This window comes from Crocodylus siamensis, chromosome 14, assembly GCF_052110815.1.
Source record: "Crocodylus siamensis isolate JL-2025a chromosome 14, ASM5211081v1, whole genome shotgun sequence".
NCBI lineage: Eukaryota > Metazoa > Chordata > Crocodylia > Crocodylidae > Crocodylus > Crocodylus siamensis.
The window spans coordinates 23,420,378-23,440,460 of record NC_143408.1 but is presented as its reverse complement, the minus strand read 5'-3'; the positions used below and the strand labels follow the sequence as shown (position 1 = coordinate 23,440,460).

Genomic DNA, 20,083 nt, shown 5'->3' with positions numbered 1-20,083 from the left:
ACAGCATAAACCAGACCGTGTCCTGGTCTTATAATTTAAGCAGACACAGGCAACCTGCTGCACACGTCTCACTAACAGTCTGAGCTGTCAGGAAAGAAAGAGTTACAGATTCATCATCAGCACTTCGCACTGTTGGGACAAGGTTCAAGCAAGAGTTCTGGTGGATTGAGCAAAAACTGATGATAAATTTCTAGCTACATTTTATATCTATCTATCTATCTATCTACACACACACACACACACACACACACACACACACACACACACGACATAGCTAGAAATGTATCATCCCAATTCTTAAGCTGTGCCGATCTACCACGTGGACAGAAATATATATGATTTTATGAATGTGTTTAATTTTGTTGCGAAGAACAAATGAACTTTGCTTTGAATTAGGAGCAAGTTATATATATATATATATGCATACACACACACAAATAAATACATACATACACACACACACACACACATATTTTTGCAATTTCTGTCGGTCTAATAAAAGGTATCCTTTCTGAACCAAGAGTTTATACAGACACACAAACGTATACATATACGTATACATGTATGCACATTTATACACACACACACGTATATAATTTTCTTGCAATTTCTGCCGGTCTAATAAAAGGCATCCACTTGCACATATACCTATATGCACATACACGGATAGCTATGTCTATTCTTTTCGGGACGGGGGGGGCAATGTGCCGGACGAGGGGTGACGTCACCCGCGGGCCGCAGTGGCGCGACCGGCGGACGGTGACGTCAGCTCGGACTACCGCGAGCCCCGCCCCCGGCCCCGCCCCCCGCAGCGCAGCAGCGCAGCGAGGCCGGCGCGGGGCGCAGCGCAGGTGAGGGGGAGGGGAGGGCAGGGGGGGCGCCCCGGGGCCCCGTCGCTGCCCCCCCGCCGGCCGCGGCTCTGCCCCCGCCCCTGCCCCCGCGTCACGTTGGTGCCGAGCCGCCCCGCGGCCGTCGGGCCCTGACCCTGTCCCGGGCGAGACGCGCTGCCCGTGGCCCAGCGGGCGCCGAGTCCGAGCTCGACGGAGGCCCGGCTGCCCCCCCCCCCCCCCCGTGCTGTGTTCGAGGTGTCCCACAAATGTACTCGGTGCGCGCCTAGTGGCGGGCTCTGAGGGCCCCAGGCCCCTGGTCCCAGTGTTGGAAGCGCCTCAGGACTTGGGCACCCCAAAACCACGGGGCCCGTGCACCCGGGAACCCACGGGACTCGTGCACCCCCAAACCACAGGGCCCGTGCACCCGGGAACCCACGGGACTCGTGCACCCCCAAACCACGGGGCCCGTGCACCCGGGAACCCACGGGACTCGTGCACCCCCAAACCACGGGGCCCGTGCACCCGGGAACCCACGGGACTCGTGCACCCCCAAACCACGGGGCCCGTGCACCCGGGAACCCACGGGACTCGTGCACCCGGGAACTCACGGGACTCGTGCACCCCCAAACCACGGGGCCCGTGCACCCGGGAACCCACGGGACTCATGCACCGCAAAACCACGGGGCCCATGCACCCGGGAACCCACGGGACTCGTGCACCCCCAAACCACAGGGCCCGTGCACCCGGGAACCCATGGGACTCGTGCACCCCAAACCACGGGGCCCATGCACCCGGGAACCCACGGGACTCGTGCACCCCCAAACCACAGGGCCCGTGCACCCGGGAACCCACGGGACTCGTGCACCCCCAAACCACGGGGCCCGTGCACCCGGGAACCCACGGGACTCGTGCACCCCCAAACCACGGGGCCCGTGCACCCGGGAACCCACGGGACTCGTGCACCCCCAAACCACGGGGCCCGTGCACCCGGGAACCCACGGGACTCGTGCACCCCCAAACCACGGGGCCCGTGCACCCGGGAACCCACGGGACTCGTGCACCCGGGAACTCACGGGACTCGTGCACCCCCAAACCACGGGGCCCGTGCACCCGGGAACCCACGGGACTCATGCACCGCAAAACCACGGGGCCCATGCACCCGGGAACCCACGGGACTCGTGCACCCCCAAACCACAGGGCCCGTGCACCCGGGAACCCATGGGACTCGTGCACCCCCAAACCACAGGGCCCGTGCACCCGGGAACCCACGGGACTCGTGCACCCCCAAACCACGGGGCCCGTGCACCCGGGAACCCACGGGACTCGTGCACCCCCAAACCACGGGGCCCTTGCACCCGGGAACCCACGGGACTCGTGCACCCCCAAACCACGGGGCCCGTGCACCCGGGAACCCACGGGACTCGTGCACCCCCAAACCACGGGGCCCGTGCACCCGGGAACCCACGGGACTCGTGCACCCCCAAACCACGGGGCCCGTGCACCCGGGAACCCACGGGACTCGTGCACCCGGGAACTCACGGGACTCGTGCACCCCCAAACCACGGGGCCCGTGCACCCGGGAACCCACGGGACTCATGCACCGCAAAACCACGGGGCCCATGCACCCGGGAACCCACGGGACTCGTGCACCCCCAAACCACAGGGCCCGTGCACCCGGGAACCCATGGGACTCGTGCACCCCCAAACCACGGGGCCCATGCACCCGGGAACCCACGGGACTCGTGCACCCCCAAACCACGGGGCCCGTGCACCCGGGAACCCACGGGACTCGTGCACCCCCAAACCACGGGGCCCGTGCACCCGGGAACCCACGGGACTCGTGCACCCCCAAACCACGGGGCCCGTGCACCCGGGAACCCACGGGACTCGTGCACCCCCAAACCACGGGGCCCGTGCACCCGGGAACCCACGGGACTCGTGCACCCGGGAACTCACGGGACTCGTGCACCCCCAAACCACGGGGCCCGTGCACCCGGGAACCCACGGGACTCATGCACCCCCAAACCACAGGGCCCGTGCACCCGGGAACCCATGGGACTCGTGCACCCCCAAACCACGGGGCCCATGCACCCGGGAACCCACGGGACTCGTGCACCCCCAAACCACAGGGCCCGTGCACCCGGGAACCCACGGGACTCGTGCACCCCCAAACCACGGGGCCCGTGCACCCGGGAACCCACGGGACTCGTGCACCCCCAAACCACGGGGCCCTTGCACCCGGGAACCCACGGGACTCGTGCACCCCCAAACCACGGGGCCCGTGCACCCGGGAACCCACGGGACTCGTGCACCCCCAAACCACGGGGCCCGTGCACCCGGGAACCCACGGGACTCGTGCACCCCCAAACCACGGGGCCCGTGCACCCGGGAACCCACGGGACTCGTGCACCCGGGAACTCACGGGACTCGTGCACCCCCAAACCACGGGGCCCGTGCACCCGGGAACCCATGGGACTCATGCACCGCAAAACCACGGGGCCCATGCACCCGGGAACCCACGGGACTCGTGCACCCCCAAACCACAGGGCCCGTGCACCCGGGAACCCACGGGACTCGTGCACCCCCAAACCACGGGGCCCGTGCACCCGGGAACCCACGGGACTCGTGCACCCCCAAACCACGGGGCCCATGCACCACGGGACTTGTGCATCTAGGAACACACAGGACTTGTGCCATGGGACTCGTACACTTAGGATCCCACAGGACTCATGCACCCCAAAACCACGGGACTTGTGCACCCCAAAACCACAGGACTCGTGCACCCAGGAACCCATGGGACCCACGCACCCCAAAACCACGGGACTTGTGCAGCCTGAAACCGCGGGACTCTTGCACCTGGGAACCCGCGGGAAAGCTGATGCAGTTGTCTGCTGCCTCTGCCGCAGGCCGCGTGAGGGGTTAAGTTTTGGGACACTGGTCCCCCAAGCTTACCCATTACGCCCTCTTCTATTTCATGCTTATCCGGTCTTATCGTGCATCCCGATCTCGGGTTATCCGGCGCAGGGCAGCCTGCCAATCTAGTGCAATAACTGCACAGCAGTTCTGGTGGGCGAGAGCAGCATTCATGGCCCAGGGCAGACGTTGAGCTTGGGTCATCTGTGGGGCGCACGCGTCTGGCTCTCTTGGAAAGAGGCCCTTTGAATTTTCCCCGTTGATTAATATTTAAATGATTAGGTGGACAGTATTAAACCGATTTTAGTCACTGTCACGGAAAGAGGAGGTGACCGAATTTACTGAGCAAATGTGGTCTTGAATGGTAACAGTTTGCTGAAGGAAAATAGATGGCAACTGCTATGAATGGGGAAATCATGAATTGTAGCAAGCTGATGAGAGAGGCTACATAGGTCAGGAGGGTAAAAAAAAAAAAGAAGTGGAAGGATGGTAAGTTGTTTTTAACACAGTAGGAACAAAGCAAGCAATGGTGCGGTGTCTAGAAACCTTCTCTGACTGTCGCACACCTACGAAGCTGTGACTTGCCATTACAGGCCTGTTGTGCTTGCCTGGACTGGCTCTGCCCCCTTGTTAAGGCTCTTGTCAGACACAGGCAGCAATCGCCCCAGCTTGCAGCTCTCCCGGCTGCTCAGAGCCCAAATACAGAAAAGTTTTAAGATCTGCAAGTCCGGAGAACTTGTGCTCGTAAGACCTATAAGAATTTAGTAAGACATTTCTGGCCCATGAAAATTAATTGCTAGTATCTGTTAAGATCATGGAGAAATTAGAGAAGACTGCAGCACAGCTAACTTTTTTATTGGTATTGAGAAATGACACACAGGATGGCCTGGATAACTCTGGGTTTATTCGCTTGAAAAAAAAAAAAAAGGGAAAACTAATTTGGGATTCAGCTGGATAAAGGTGGGATGTTACTTGCCAGTTCAAGAGAATTAGGGTTTGTCAAACCAACCCAAGTTTGTTCTTTTTATGACACGATCACTTTGGTTGAGAACTGCTTGGTTGTAATAGACTTAGTACCGCTCTGTTTAAAAATGATCACTATAAAATATCAATAGAGCAATTAGATAATGGATTAAAACCTGGATAATTGACAGATTTCGAGAAGCTGTCATCACTGATTGGAGCATTTCTCACGGGCTCTTACGGGGTCTGGTGCTATTCTACATGTTCCTAGTAATCTGAAGGTTATGAGCAAGATTGCTGGTGAGATGCTGAGGGAATGCCGATATTCTCAATTTTCCTTATAACGGTGCTGATCTGATACGGGACCAGTGTATCGGCGCAGCTCTCGAAATCGTATCCACGATGAACAAAGAGCTGTTTAGAAACAAGGCGTCTGGGCAGAGCGGATAGGGATAGGTGAACTATCCCCCGCCGTGACTATGAAGATACCATGGCTGTAGTAGCCCTGATCTCTTTTGCAAGTAAACAACATGCCACATGTCATTTAACATACTGCAACACGCTTGCATAGACGAATCGAAGTCAAGGGGGAGAGTTTGGATTCTGCGTGCTCATTCACACGTATGACACGCATGCTTCGCTTTGGAGTGCTGATTTATTTTTTCTTCTTAACCCAGGGCACGGCTGTCTAATGCTCTCTCTCTGTTACATAGGTGCAACAATGGATCTTGTCCTGAATGCGGCAGACTACTACTTTTTTACACCATATGCGTATCCTGCCACGTGGCCAGAGGATGAGCCCTTTCGACAGATTACAAGTCTCCTGCTTGTGACAAATCTTGGTGCACTTGTCCTTTATTTTCTGTTCGCAACGCTGAGCTACTACTTCATTTTTGATCACAATCTGAAGAAACACCCCCATTTCCTGGAGGTAAGCAGAATTGCTGCTTCTTTCCCCTCTCATATAACCACTCGTGAAAAAAAATCACGCTTCCGCTTTGAAGTAGTCATAGTTGATAGCGACTAAAAACTGATTCAGGGGAATTACTGGAAAACAGGTGCAGCATTTCCAAGGCCACATCCATGTTAGAGGGTTGGATCTGTTTAACTAAAAGCAATTTTGAAAAGATCTAGTTAAACTGGTGCTGTTTCCTAATACAGAAAAGGCCTGAGTATAAAACCACAGGGGCTTTCCATTTTAAATTTCAGAGAAGGTGGTTATGCAGGACAAAATAAAATTTGCATGTTAATTGGAAACAAGGCATCATGATTTATTAACGTGTTTAATTTTGTTGAGAAGAACAAATGAACTTTGCTTTGAATTAGGAGCAAGTTAAATGAGATATTCATGGAGGCATTCAAAATTATCCTGACAGGGCCAGGAGAATAAAGCAAAATCCATTTTCCTAAGAATGAGGCAATTTTCTTCCTAAATTAACAGCCCCTTATGATATCCACAGTCCACACTGTACTGTAAATTAATCCCTGTGATAAATCATCAATTTTGAACCACAGGTCTTGTGTCTAGTAATCAAACGAGAGAACTCGGAGGTGTTGTGTGTGCTAAGGCTGTACTGCACGTACATTTTGCTGACATGGTTTATGTTGGTTAGGAATGTGAGGGGGGAAATTGGCCCCCTGGCCCCCATAACTCTGAACGAGTTAGTCTCTGAGGTGCCCCACACTGGCCTGCCTTCTGTTTAACTTCAGGCTAACCTAGCGAACTACCTCTCTCCATATAACTATGTCAGCAAAAGCTTCAGTGAGGACACATGAATACCATGACAGTCCTCTTGTTGGCATTGCTTACTTTGTTTAAGGGAGCACAATAAGCTGTCCTAGCAGAGGGCAAAGTTTTCGAAAACGGCCACTTCAGACCCTCGCATACAACTGCAGGGCACAATACCAGCGATGCCCTGCAACGTGCCATAGTTGAAGGGAGGGGAGACGAAGGTATTGCCAGAGCCCTGTCCCGGCAAAGACATCGAAGCAATTTGGATTGAGCCACCTTGAGACACAGCTTTGCTTGTGTTAGTTGAAACACTTCCGTCTATTAAACCAAATCAACACATTTAAAAATCCCAAATTTAATCCACTATACCTTATCCAATGCATCAGTAACTAAAAAAATTCAGCTCTTTTGTGCATATGCACAAGGGCTGCATAGACGGGCCTAATTCTGGCTTACTTTTGAGTGCTTGACTTTGCAGTATTACTAATGGTGGTTTAATGAGACATTGGGTACAGTCATCCGCAGGGAAGTTTTGTATATTTAAAAACAGTAAGAGAGAGAAATGTCCAAGAACAGAAGATACTGCACACTTGACAGGGATCTTTTTGACTTGGCAAAGACTATTAGTGGTGCCCTGATGTGAGTAGAGTTGGGCTTGCTTTATTTCAGGTACCACCCTGGTTCTCCTTAAAGTTTAAGGAAACTCCCCTACTGGTTTTCTGATGTATTGAATCAACCCGCTGCTTAGGTGGTGCTGATTGCAGTCAAGAATTGCTCTGCATTTGAAATCCACCAGTAATTAATGACAGTCCTGGTTAGAGATGCCAAAGATTAAGTTGATTGTGGAGAAAAAACAGTCTGTTTACATGGCAGAACATGGTGAGAAAAATTGGAGCGAGTCAGGTATCTGTAGGGTGGCAAGTAGTCTGTGTGGTTTGACTGATGCATTGAACTGGCTGTGGGGTGTGGGTGCAGCTGGCAGTACCTCTGCTTTCCCTGTTCTGTGATAAGTCAAGGTATTTACTCCGGCATTTCACATGATCATGAACATGCATGCACATGCACACGCTCTCTTTTTAAATATTAGAACCTACTTGCTTTTCCCATTTAGAATCAGGTGCAGCGCGAGATAAAGGCCACTGTGCAGTCCCTGCCATGGATCAGCCTACCCACCGTCGCACTTTTCTTTGCAGAAGTCAGAGGTTACAGCAAACTTTATGGCAATATTGAAGACTCCCCATATGGTAAGGACATTGCTCAGCATCCTAGTTCCATCATGGCATTCATTCTTCCCTTCCAGCTCGCCTGTGCTTCTAGCCTCATGCTCTCACCCGTGCTAGCCCCTCCATTGTTGTCCAGGACTGCCCTATCCCCCCTCTTCCCTACCTTAAAACCTAACTCACTCTGAACAGTAACAAGTCCTTTCCTGAGCTGTCGCCCTGTCGTATTTGCCAACTTTCAGGGAGAGAGAGCGTGCCTTACTTAGGGCTACATGAATTGATGGAGCTGCCCAAATGGTTTATCAATATGGATCCATTAAGCTACATGGGCTTTCATTTTTTTACACCTCAGCATGTTGCAGTTAAGAACTGAACCTTCTTCTCCTTGCAGGCAAGAACTACCCTGCATGCCGTCTCCTTCCTTGTTATGGAGCAGCTTGCTTCAAAGAAAGATCTCCCAAAATAGTCTGTCTTGCAGCACGGTGCTAAAATGAAACCTGGTCCCCAGGGGGCTTTGTACTTGGAATGCAAAAGAGGCTGGTTAGCTAAATTCACCCACCTCTTTCCGCTGTGCCCACTTGAAAAGAACAAGTATTAACCAACAGCAAGCCAACCAATTGCCGTAAAGGTTAATCTCTAACTCTTCTGGCATGTAATAAATGACACAGTGATGCTGAGTGTCACAAGAATAGTATATTAAATTATGGAGAGCTGTTTCTCTTGGTAGTGACACAACAGGGGGATGTTCCTATTTTCCCCTGCCTTCACAGCAAGTAAAATCTGAGATTCCAGCAGCCAGTAGAGGGCAGAATTGATTCTGCTTTAATTTTTTTTAATTTTCTTTTTTTAATTATTTAACAGCTATTTGGGAGAATTCAGGGAAGGCAGAAGGTGCTGGCTAAACAGCCCTGGAGTCTGAAGTCTTTCAGATACAAAATAAAGCAACAACGCTGCAGATTCCCCTTCGTATGCCAGCCCCATCCCTCGGTAGGCTGTGGCCCCTCAGCATTCTCCTAGGAAGAGTTCTGCCTTCATGACCATTCACTCTTGGCCATCTCTGCACTATAACAACTAGTGATGGGACTCAGAACAGAGGGTGCCTATACACATGCTCCGCCGCGTTCTAATTAGAAAGTGTTGCAACAGACTCTATTAACATAATATGTACTTATTAATAGATTAATTGAGTCTGCTCCACGTTCTAATTAGACTGCTGTAGCATCACCGCAGCGTCACATCTATAAGTTCTCACAGGTTTAAAAATGGTTGCTGAGGCTCTTCAACTGAAGCTCATCAAATGAACTTTAGTTAAAGTGTCCCATGGCCATTTTTTTAAACACATGGGGGCTTAATACGTGTGACACTGCAGCATTTTAATTACAGCAGCTCTCCAGGAACTGGTCTAATTAAAACGCCCCCCTCCCCACCCCAAGCATGTGTATAGGCAGCCTGAGTCAAATCCATCTCGGTTCTCTGAGCAGCCACGGAGTAGTTCAAGTGCCAGGTAACTGTCATGTCTAGAGGATGGGCTCTGCCGATCAGTCAGACTCAGAGAAACAAAGGACTAGAAGGACCCATAAGAAATCATTTACTCCATCCTGCAGGAATACCTGACAGCTGTTTGTCCAAGTGGTTCTTTAAAAACTTCCAATAAACGAGATTCCGTAGCATCTCTGTGATTTTCTCTTCCAAGGGTTTCACCACCTTGACAACAGATATCTGACTGAAATCTGGTGCCCAGAAGTGGGCACAGTGTTCCAGCTGAGGCCTCACCAGCACTGAGTCACTACTTCAGGCCCTGATCCTGAAAGGAGCTCAGTTGGGGCACACGAGCCTCCTTGACTTAGGGCTATCATGAGGAGCAAGGATCCAGGCCCGCTGCATAAACCGAAAGACTGGAACCTAAGTCTCAAGCACACGTGAATGAGGGGGAGAGTGTGATTTGGGGGCTGGTGACTCTCAAGCCTCTTAAACTTCCTTATCCATCCTGACTGTAAATTACTTGGTTTCAAGGCATGCTTATACCGCATAGCTTTGGCCACTATCTGTATGCTGGCATAGCTATATTGGCAGAGTCTCCTGGCAGTGATGTGGCATGTGCTGATGCAAGGGGCTTTGTGGCTGGAGTAGCTACACTACCTCTCCACATGGCATAGGCTAAGCTGACAGGAGGCCACTTCTTTGGAGGTACTAGGGTCATACTAGGGGTTGTGCTATATCAGCTGGGGGTGTGACCACGTGTATAGACCTCACCACTGGGCCTGGGCAGCTCTGCGCAAAATATACCCTTTGCCTTCAACTTGATCTCTGCCTCCTTCAAGTTAGAAGGATGGACAAGTCATGTTGAACTCCCAGTGCCGTTCCTGATTTATGCCATTGTAAGTGAGAAAATGAGGCCCCTGGCATCTGCCTCTTGTCTAGAGCTCATCATCTACCCTAAAAATAGCAGCCCTCATTTATTTTTCCACTCATGGATGATGCAGATACCAGATGTTCTGACATAAATGCTTCCTCTGTTTGCGCGTTGTGTATTTCATATTCCACACACAACAGCTGCATCCCAAACAACTGGAATGCTTAAGCACCCATCACTCTTTTTATAGTGAAGCTGGTGGCTTTAACAGTGAAGTCCATTATAAGTAGACACTACACAACTCTGCTCTCATGGCTCCTGGCATTTTCAGTTCTTTAGGTACATTTGTTAATAAAAAGCTGCTGACAATTGAGCCCATAACATTTACGTTTCCTCTTTAACGACTGGTACTATACAGCTCTGAAGGACTCTGTTATCTCCCTGACACACAGCAGACTGTATGGCTCTGATTTAGTGAATTAGAGAAAATCTGACTCCAGATAGAGGCAACATGAACAGTGCTTTTAGATGTGCAGTTTGAAGCTGCCAGACCTTAGCCCACAAGGTACCTTTTTGCAAGTCAAGTTCCATGCCCTTTTTTTTCTCTTTTTAAGAAATGCAATAGGGACATTTTCAGGCCAACAGCCACCACAATGAACCTCCCCGTGATTTTGCCACCCCCAAACTGCACTAAGAACCTGACAGTTATTACAGTAGTGTGAAGTGGTCCCAATTCTGGACTCAGCTTTACTGTGCGATGGTACAAAGAGATGGTCCTTGCCATTGAAGCAAAAGATAAGGCAATGGGAGATGCAACAAGTAGTCATAGAAGCACATGAAAGCAGTGCAATGGTGCTTCATTCTCTAGGTTTCATTACTCAGGCTATACAAAAGGCAAAACTAACACAAACCAAAACAGAAGTATGGGTAGTTTTCCTATACTAAAACATTAGTGTTTGTAAGAGATACTTGTGCTAGTTTCAAGTCAGACAGCAGGGTACATATGCCCCTTTACAGACTAGCTAAATAAGATGGAGAGCAAAATCTTCCATGAACCCAAGTTCACTTCATCAGATGCCTTGTATAAGGGCAGTACTGTCATCTGACACCTCCAGGGAAGGAATCCTACCTGATCAACACATCAAAGCTTTGGCCACCAACTCAAGTTGTCCTTGCTCCACGTTGAGAATCACTGCTTTATCTAATCTCCATTTTTTTCCAGAGTGGGATGGAAAAAACATTTTGCAAAGATAGCCTTTGCTACTTGTCTTTTCCGGGCGTGTTATAAAGAAGCATTTTGTGCTTCTCTGTATGTTCCTGTATGCTGTCCAAAAGTGTAAATGGAATTTCCGGCAATGGCTTTTTAAGGATTAATGGGTTTTGAGAGAAGGATGGATGACACTTATTTTGCTTTCCTGATGGGACAGTTCTGAAATCTTCTCCAATAGGGTTATCATTTTAGGAGCCTAAACGCGGTCATGGATCTTTTCATCCACACGCATCGCTACCCGACTACAATGCAAAATGCCGTTTGATTGAGCTTGCTTTTGTAACCTAAATGTTTTAGTTCCAGGATAACCAAAGAATCCTGGCATAGGTTTGTAAATTGCACCTTTTATTTTAAGAATATTTCAGATAATCTTGACACCCAATCTCATTGTCATAATCTCTTCAAATCCTGAATTAAAATCAGCCTGTTGTTTTTTTTTCCCCCTAGGGTGGTCTGGCGTTATCCTCAGTATGTTTTCTTTCATTTTCTTCACTGACATGTGCATTTACTGGATACATAGATTCCTTCATCATAAGCTTATATACAAGGTACCCACAGCAATTATTATTTTTCTTAAGTGTACTGAGACTTCAGAACAGCCTTGCAAAAAATTACTTACCCAGTTGGTCTAAGCTTGGAACTGGGAGCAGGAACTTCAGGTTGGGTCCATGTTGGAGAGATGCCTCTCCATGACATTGAGTAATTCACTTCTCTCTGCCTCAGTTTCCCTGCTGAAGAAATAAAAATGTGAATGAACTCACAGAAACTGTAAGGTTCGCTTCTAAAACACTTTGTAGATGAAAAGTACTGTATAAGATAGGTGGCCTGTTGAGCTTGGTGACTTTTCACTTGTTTCAGAGGCCTCTGAATTGGCACTAAGTATAATACAGGATTCAGCAGGGGTGAGGGGAGGGGAGGGTTTGCTGGTCTAGTATAAAATAAATGCTTGTCTTGTCATGGCTTTAATAGGAATATAATTAGATTCAGCCTGACCCACCATTTGAAATCCCATTGGTCTCAAAGCTCTACATAGAAAGCATCACTTTAAAAATGACGCACTCAGCTTTGCCATAGTTATTTGAATACAGTGGATGGCAGCCGGGAAGGTTGGGGCCTGCTTCCCCACACTGCCTTGCCTCAGTCTGTGTGTTGAGGAGAGGAGTAAGGAACAAACATAATCAGGATAAAATATCTGTGTGCCGACACCTGCGGAAGGCAGCTCAGGGCAGGGGGTTGCTTGGTAGTTGTGTGTTTCCATTCTGCGCACTAACACGGCTCACTTCTCTTCCAGCGCATACATAAGCCCCACCACCTCTGGAAGATCGCTACGCCATTCGCAAGCCATGCTTTCCACCCCGTAGATGGCTTCATGCAGAGCATTCCCTATCACATCTACCCTTTCCTGTTTCCTCTGCACAAGGTGACTTACTTGGTTCTCTACATCTTCGTCAACGTCTGGTCAATCTCTATTCACGATGGCGCTTATCTTGTCCCAGATGTCTTGAAACATGTCATCAATGGCTCTGCTCATCACACCGACCATCACATATACTTTGATTACAACTATGGCCAGTATTTCACTTTCTGGGATAAAATCGGGGGGTCCTACAAGAGCCCATCATCCTTTGAAGGAAAGGGGCCCCATGATTATATTAAAAAGCAAAGAGAAGAATGGAGCAGTGGGCAAAATGGCCACATGGATGAAAAATTGTTAAATGGAGATAGTCCAAAGAATGAATAGATCTCTATGCTCACTGTAAAAAAGGCCCTGAATCTATTATTATTATTTACATAAATACAGATAAAGAAAACCCCTCTCTTATAACGCCATTCTTGGAGGTCAGTCATTTTTGATGCTTATAAGGGTTGTTACCTTGGGGTTATGTAGTTAAGAACCAAAACAGTCTCATCCAGGGGATCGTTTTATAGTGCGGATAAAGCATAAGATGAGTGCAATATCTAATGCTGATGCAATAACAAAAACATTTTTCTATAGTGCTTCATGCAAATGACGGTGCGTTACAATTGGGAGCGCCTTTTCTAACATAATACCTTGGAGCCATTGTTCTGCTGTAACAAAATGGGACCCTTTACTATCCTCAAAAGCATTCCCCTATGAGTGTGACTGTTTCAGACAGGCGCTTCATGCTACAGTAGTTCATGGAGAATTTTGCTGTTTGATCCAGGATACTACAAGTAGCATGATCCAGATAACACCCCTCTGGTATTGCACTGGTGGAATATTTGGATCTGAATGTACTCAAAAGGAAAAATGATGCTCGACTGAAGTAGCACACTACTTTATATTGAGAAATGTATATTTCTCACATGAAACCTGTGCCAACACATTTTTCTGCCTCTGTATACAGATACCCCTGAAGTTTAACAAAAAGGAAGCACACGTATTCCAGAAACGTACTTACCAGGCAACTTCTAAAAATTAGCTTTGCCTAAAGTAGAGACTATCTGAATCTAAAGTGAGCTAATGCTATTTGGGCAGGAAGTTGTGATTTAAAATAAGCTAAGAAAGCCAAGAATTCCTATTTTTTAAATATAATCTTTTATGCTCTTCATACAAAAATAAGTAATTGTGGAATTGTCTGAATTCATCTATGTATGCCATTATATTATTTATTTTCAACTAGCGCATGCATTTCTGAGCTGCCGCATTTACTACTGCCTTATATTTAGGCCTGCTAAGTTTAAAAAGATGAGGTCCCATTTTTGAGTCGCAAAGAAGTCTCTGATTTTTATAAGGATTAAATAGGAAATCTTTGAAAAAAATGAGATAACAGCATAACTTTTTTGCACAGTGTATATTTTTAGCATTGTGTTAGACAAGGCCATTTTATCCGGGGGAAGCAGAGAAAGTAATTTTGGTTTATATTCCAAAAACAAGACAGTTTTGATTCAGCTTGTTTTGATTTACCCAAGCAAATTGTGCAGAGTGATATTTGGAAAAGAAAAATAAGTCATGGAGCCTCCACATAGTGCTCTGCTTCCAAGATGCCTTCAATATTTTATAAACAGGGTAATGTCTCTAGCTTTAGATGTATCCTGAATTCTCACCTGAAGAGGAATTCTTCTGGAGTCTAGTTGTTGTGGAGTGTTTTGACTGTTATTATTCCTGTGGAAATCAGGTGGTGGATAGAAATTCTGCAGTGATGACTATATTTTGGATGAATAAAGTGTAATTGTGCTCATTGTTTCGCAGAGTGAAATGCTTGAGCTTTCCTGTGACTATTACTTGGATGTTAACAAATTGTCTTAGTGGCTTTTGTTTAAGTTGACTGTTCCCCCTGCCACCCTTAGTACCCAACAGATTGTCTTTTGAAGACTAAAAATAAGCAATGCGTGCGATCACGCAAACATTTCATAAACTGCAGTTCACAGCTTTGCGTAAAAACAAGCGTGGTTAAAATAATGAAGACGCTGTCAAAGAGCTGTTGCATTTCTACAGTTCTTTCCTGCACCAGTTTAATTGTTAGCTGATTTCCCCTTTTCCCTGACTGTGGAAAATGTTTGTATTTTTTAAATGCTTTAAATTAAATGGTTGTCTGCTAACAGGCAGGTTACTTAGCACGACAGTTACTTTGAAGCAACGGGAGGGGAGGGTGGAAAGAGGTTTTTCTCCTCCACAAAGGAAAGATCCTTTAGTTCTAGCTGTGCAACGTTTAGTTTTTGACTTGCATTTAGCACAATGAATCCTGTGACACTTCAAGGTTACTTCTATGCTGCTCCTCATTCAAACCGATTTGCTAAAGGCCAAAAAGCTGTCCAAATCCTTTATGGCCAGAATTTGGAAACAGCAGAAGGAAGGAGAGAGGCAGAGTCCATGTAGTGCTGGGGACCATACTGTCTTCCGTGCTTGGCAAAACCCCCTCAAATCCAGGACTTTGGTTCCAGGGTGCTGCCTCCTCCCCTCGTGAAGTTGGAATTGGAAGTAGACAAAAGCCACCCCTGTGCAGAGACTCAATGCCATCTGCAGCAAGGTGACCTGCCTTGCCATGAGACTGACCCTATCACCATCTGTGGGACGTGCATATTCACGCTGCTTCTCTGGATCATGCTCTGGAGTCCTTGTTCACGGAGTATCAAAAATCTTGGCGCTCACAGGGGTCGAAGCTGTTGCATCCATGGCTGTGTGTCGGTTCCTGACAGAATTGGGGGACTTGTGGGATTTAGGGTATGAGGTGCATCAGAGACGACCACTGCACATGCAGACAGAGTCATGTAAAGGCCTCGCTCTTGTCTCGCTTGCCTTACTGTAAGCCCACCCAGCCTCTCACAGCATAGGGCAGAAAAGAAACAAGCACAGATCAGTAGGTGAGGAAGGGCGTGGAAAGTGCTGCTGTGAAAGGCGAATCCAGGTGCAATCATGCAAGTCACTTGTCCTCTCCTGTTTCCTTCCCCCAGTGCCCCTCTAAAGGGTAAGCACACCGCTCCTTTGGTGATACGTTCTGTTGTAGGTACTCAAAAGGCCTCTCTACAGTGCAGATTGCAAGTGAAAAATAATACGCGGACAGGATAACAGAGATGCACAAAATAGTGTTTTCACCCACCGGACGGAAGCCTGGACGGCCAGCTTTTTCAGGGTTGCTGAAAAACACTTTAGCAGGAGTTCAGCTTGGGATGTCAGCCCTCGGCTGTGTTAGCTACGCAGATGCTAACACATTGCAGTTCAGCTCCTTGGCAACAAGCTCAGATGGTCCATAGAGCAAGTGGATAACGAAAGTATGTAGAAAGTATGTGTCATGACTGTACTCTGGTGATCTGATTTGCTTTGCTTTGCACTACCAGTGTTGCCTGTAAGGCTGTTACTAATATGTTTGATGTCAAGCATCCAGTTCCTTGACATCTAATTTAGGTGGGAAGGGGAGAAGGCATGGAAATTGAGAAAGTAGGGTCAGAGCTTGGAGTAAGCTAGGGTATTTTCCCCAGGAGGCCGCTCTTCCATGGCAGGTAGCGGAGAGGCTGTCAGTCTCCTCGGGCCGCTGACTTGTTAGACAGACTCTTTGGTACAGGAAGATGACCTTCCTAGGCCTGGCGTGTGCAGATGTCTGGAGCCACCGGAGGCACATCCTGAATGCAGGGAGGGGAGTCCTGGGGTCCCCGCTGCTGTGCAGGGTACAACCTGGTCCTTCTGTTGGTAGCAGGCAGCACTTCTTACCAGGGCGCACGCATACCTGCTGTGCCTCCAACAGCAGCTGCATAAGATAAGATGCCCAAGCAGGTTTCCCATAATCTAAACAAGTAAGAGCGCTTGAGCCCACAAAGCGAGGCAGAGGAGGGGGTTCACAGCATGCTTTCTAAGTGAGAGGTAAAGGTATTTGTTGGAGATGTGGGGAGTACAGCTGTGATCAGTCTGTAACACCGATGTTCTCCGAAGGAGTAATAAAGATGACGTTTTAACAAAACATGCTCTGATGCTCGTTGCTTCTTTCAAAGGGATTTCTTCGGCGGAATCGAGATGTAAGAGAAACGTTTTCTACATCCAGCCCACGGAGCAGACAGGCCTATTTCTGCTGAGCGCCTTGTTCTCGCTTGTCCCCAACACTGCGCAAAAGTGCAGCTGTTTTGTGGGGGTCGCAGTAATAAAACACACGTGTGCGTTCCTGAAGGGCCCGGCCTTCAAGGCACTGCCTGGAGCTTGGCACACTGTGGTAGGAGGCATGTTCTTGGGGGAGAGATGTTTTGGGCCAAAACCCGTTTATATGTAGGTAATCGTGTGACCTGTCTCCACCTCGTGCCCCTCTCAGCGGACCCAGAAGCCTCCAAAAGGCTCCATGGCAGAACAAGGGGGCCCAGGTAAGCACATAACTAACTACATGCAAGTCGGAGGCCGTGCAGGTAGCCAAAACCCACAAGCAGTGATTCATTCCAGTCTTTCAGCCCCAAACTTAGATGACTTGATCAGAGTCCAAGACCTTGATGTTACGACCCACCTTTTAGGCAGAGGAAGGTTTAAACCCGCATCCCCTACTTCCCACACACGTCAAATCCATCACCCCCCTCCAATTAATTTCCATAACCACTCCGACAGGCTCTTTCAGCTCCTGCTTCAGACCAGCTTCTCCAGGGATGCTCACAGAAACTGCCATGGACTAGAGGAGACCTCATTTTACAGGTACTGCACCAGAGGGGATAACATAGAGCGGCCTCCCCATGCTACCGGCCAGCCCTAGGCCACTTGGAGATTGACTTGGGACAGGTTGAATAGCCTTGGCCCTATGTCCATGCTTCCTATTGTTTTCATTTCCTTGGAGGATTGTCGTGTGCCACTGAACCTGGACCCTTCGAACGTTGTGGTCCCTCCTTCCCCGCTTTCCCCGCTCATTCATCTAGTTTCTTCCCCACTAAAAATATGGGCAGGGCGGGCTGGCGATAAGCCTCCTGACCAGCTTGTGGCCCCTCTTCCCACCTTCCTAAGCGAAGGCACCTGCTTTAATGCTTTGTGAAACGGGATCTCCCGAATGGGTCCGTTCACCAGGCACCAAAACATGGACAGTCCAAAGGGAACGAACCGGCCTCGTGTTTAGAGATCTAAGGCATGGCGGTGGCGCGCACAGGGTAAGCCTCTACTGTCACTACCAAGCAAGCGGAGCAGATTCAGCCTCTGCTGACCTGCTCCAGCCAGCCCCGCAGGGTTTCCTCTCCCTTCATTGCCCCCTTCTCATCTGCAGTGTTCACGTACCTTAATGCCGTGTAAAGAAAGCTTAGCCCAGGCTTTTTCTCAGTCCACTCTCAATATGGGGCCAAAGCTGCCTCTGCGGGAGCAGAGCCAGTGCAACCCTGGCTCACTCATTTCAGAGCTCAGCTAAAAGCTCTTCCCAATGGTCTCTGCACTTTTAATCCTCTCTTCCCGACAGCTACCATTTAACTCCCTAATCTTGCTACTTAATTCCAGAGCATGGTGATAGCTGTCTGAGCATTTGCTGTCCAACGCCCTGCCATATATTTTCTTGCATCAACTTGGTTTCTGCAGTTTCTCCAAGTTTATTTAAATGGAGCAGCTACCAGGTAAGGTCTGTAGATGGTGCAAGCTAGTTTTCTTATGGCCTATTAATAAGCAAGGGAGAGTGATGAGCACTGAATATAGATTCGGGAGCCAGACACTTCCACGTGGGGAGCTTCCCAAGGACAGGAAAGCAGGCAGGTACCTGCAACAAAGAGGGATGAGACAGCTCCCAAAACGAATCCTGATTGATGTGCTGGAGGAAACTGCTCCCTCCCTCACTGCTTCTCTTATGCTTTTGTCAAATTGAGACCAAGGGGAACAGAGGTAAGGAAATGACCAAAAAAGAAAAAGGAAAAAAGGGGAGACAAGGCCCAGGAGAAGAGGTGGCAGGGGCAAGTGACTGATGAAAGGCTGATGCAAGGAACGCACATGCATAAAGGCTTGTGTGGTTTGCTTTATATTCTTTTATGATCAGGGAAATGAGGGCACTCGCCATTTTAATATGGGAAATGCACTTGAGTGTTCATACAATGCTGATGCACGCTCAAATATCACAGTGCTCGCGGATGCGCGTGTTCCAGCAGCAGCTCGAAAGCCCAGCCGAAATCAGTGTTTTGCTGCCACGATGCCAACATGCCTTCCCTGCCCCCCAAAGTGGACAGGTTAAACAATTCATACAAAGGGGAATGGAGCACAAGCCCAGAGAAAGCAAATGCCTTGCCCAAAGTCACACAATGTAGAGGTGGCAGAGATGGACAGCGCACCCATGTGAAGAGGAACACAACCTATCACCGTGGTTGTGCATTTTCATGCGGGCTTGAACCACTTTGTATTCCAGGAGTAACCGGATAAGATTCTCCAGCTTGTTATACAGAAGATCAAACTAGATCCCGGTGGCCAGTCCAGGGCACAGGCAGCCTCCGTGTGTGACACGTGGCAGGTTGGGGAAGGGACAGGCAGTGCAGCAGCAGACAGGGCAGGGAGTAGAAAGCAAAACATCAAGTTGAGCAGGGAGCACAGGGAAGGAAAAAGAGCAGGCAATGGGACAGGGGAAGGGAGATCAGAGTAGCATGTGCGGAGAGTGCAGAGCCCATTTGCAGCCTGCCTGCCAAAAAGGTTAGTCCCCGCCACACTAGATGATGGGTTGGTGTCCCTTTCTGGTAAGGATGAGTCCCAGCCTAAACCCAGCTGAGGACTAGAGCAAAACACACACGTCTGGGCTACACTTCTCCTGCCCTGTCACTCACCATCAGAATTTGCTGATTTGGCAAAATCAGAAAGGTTTTGCAGAAATGGATCCATTTTAAGACGCTTCAAGTGCAACCCAGCCTGCCAGGTAGACTTTATTTACTGCCAGCTCCTGGGAGGCTTGCAAATCCATGAGCCTGAGAGGTTGGGAGCTAGCACTTACTGTAATTCAAGGCTTCTGGCTCCCCAACAGGATGCCTGTCAAGCTCCTGGGGACCCAGAGCTTCCTGCTGCTTGAGTGGTGGCCAGCAATAAAACTCACATGAATTGTATCAGTTCAGGTCAGCAACTGCCTGGTTCCCGGCAGGATTGTAACAGAAAATCAGGGATATGGAGCAACACATCTTTTTTGGAAACGCTGGTCTTGTAACATTTCAGAAATGAAAAGTTTCAGGGTTTCAATTTTTTTTGGCTCTGTCTTAATTCGGAAGGGAAGATATTTTTTTCCCCCCAAACCGGAAAAGTTTCATACAACTCATATTCCAATTCCCAGCCACCTCCAGATAGAAACGGTCAGACTTCAGGGAATTTGGGATCCTAACTTTGCATCTCAGCTGCAACCCGACTCCAAAGGCAGATGTGTTGTGAGGCTGCCG

At 48.9% G+C, this 20,083-nt stretch overlaps 1 protein-coding gene and 1 long non-coding RNA gene across 2 annotated transcripts in view; one reads left to right on the top strand and one right to left on the bottom strand.

Moving 5' to 3' along the window:
* The window catches only part of LOC149853464 (uncharacterized), a 90,798-nt gene that overhangs the window by 2,124 nt on the left and 68,591 nt on the right, over nucleotides 1-20,083 (bottom strand). The window contains exon 2 of the long non-coding RNA XR_016439205.1: nucleotides 11,901-12,012. This is a non-coding gene — a long non-coding RNA (uncharacterized LOC149853464). The remainder of the gene's footprint in view (nucleotides 1-11,900; nucleotides 12,013-20,083) is intronic.
* On the top strand, nucleotides 785-14,484 carry SC5D (sterol-C5-desaturase). Its single transcript, XM_090028006.1, has 5 exons — nucleotides 785-851; nucleotides 5,420-5,637; nucleotides 7,550-7,682; nucleotides 11,729-11,829; nucleotides 12,573-14,484. The coding sequence occupies exons 2-5, from the start codon at nucleotides 5,428-5,430 to the stop codon at nucleotides 13,020-13,022; spliced, it is 894 nt and encodes a 297-aa protein (XP_089884132.1). The 5' UTR covers nucleotides 785-851; nucleotides 5,420-5,427; the 3' UTR covers nucleotides 13,023-14,484.

Coding starts and splice junctions, on each gene's coding strand:
- SC5D (XM_090028006.1), top strand. CDS start 5,428: ATGGATCTTGTCCTGAATGCGGCAGACTACTACTTTTTTACACCATAT. Junction 5,638..7,549: donor AACACCCCCATTTCCTGGAG/GTAAGCAGAATT, acceptor TTTCCCATTTAG/AATCAGGTGCAGCGCGAGAT. Junction 11,830..12,572: donor ATCATAAGCTTATATACAAG/GTACCCACAGCA, acceptor CTTCTCTTCCAG/CGCATACATAAGCCCCACCA.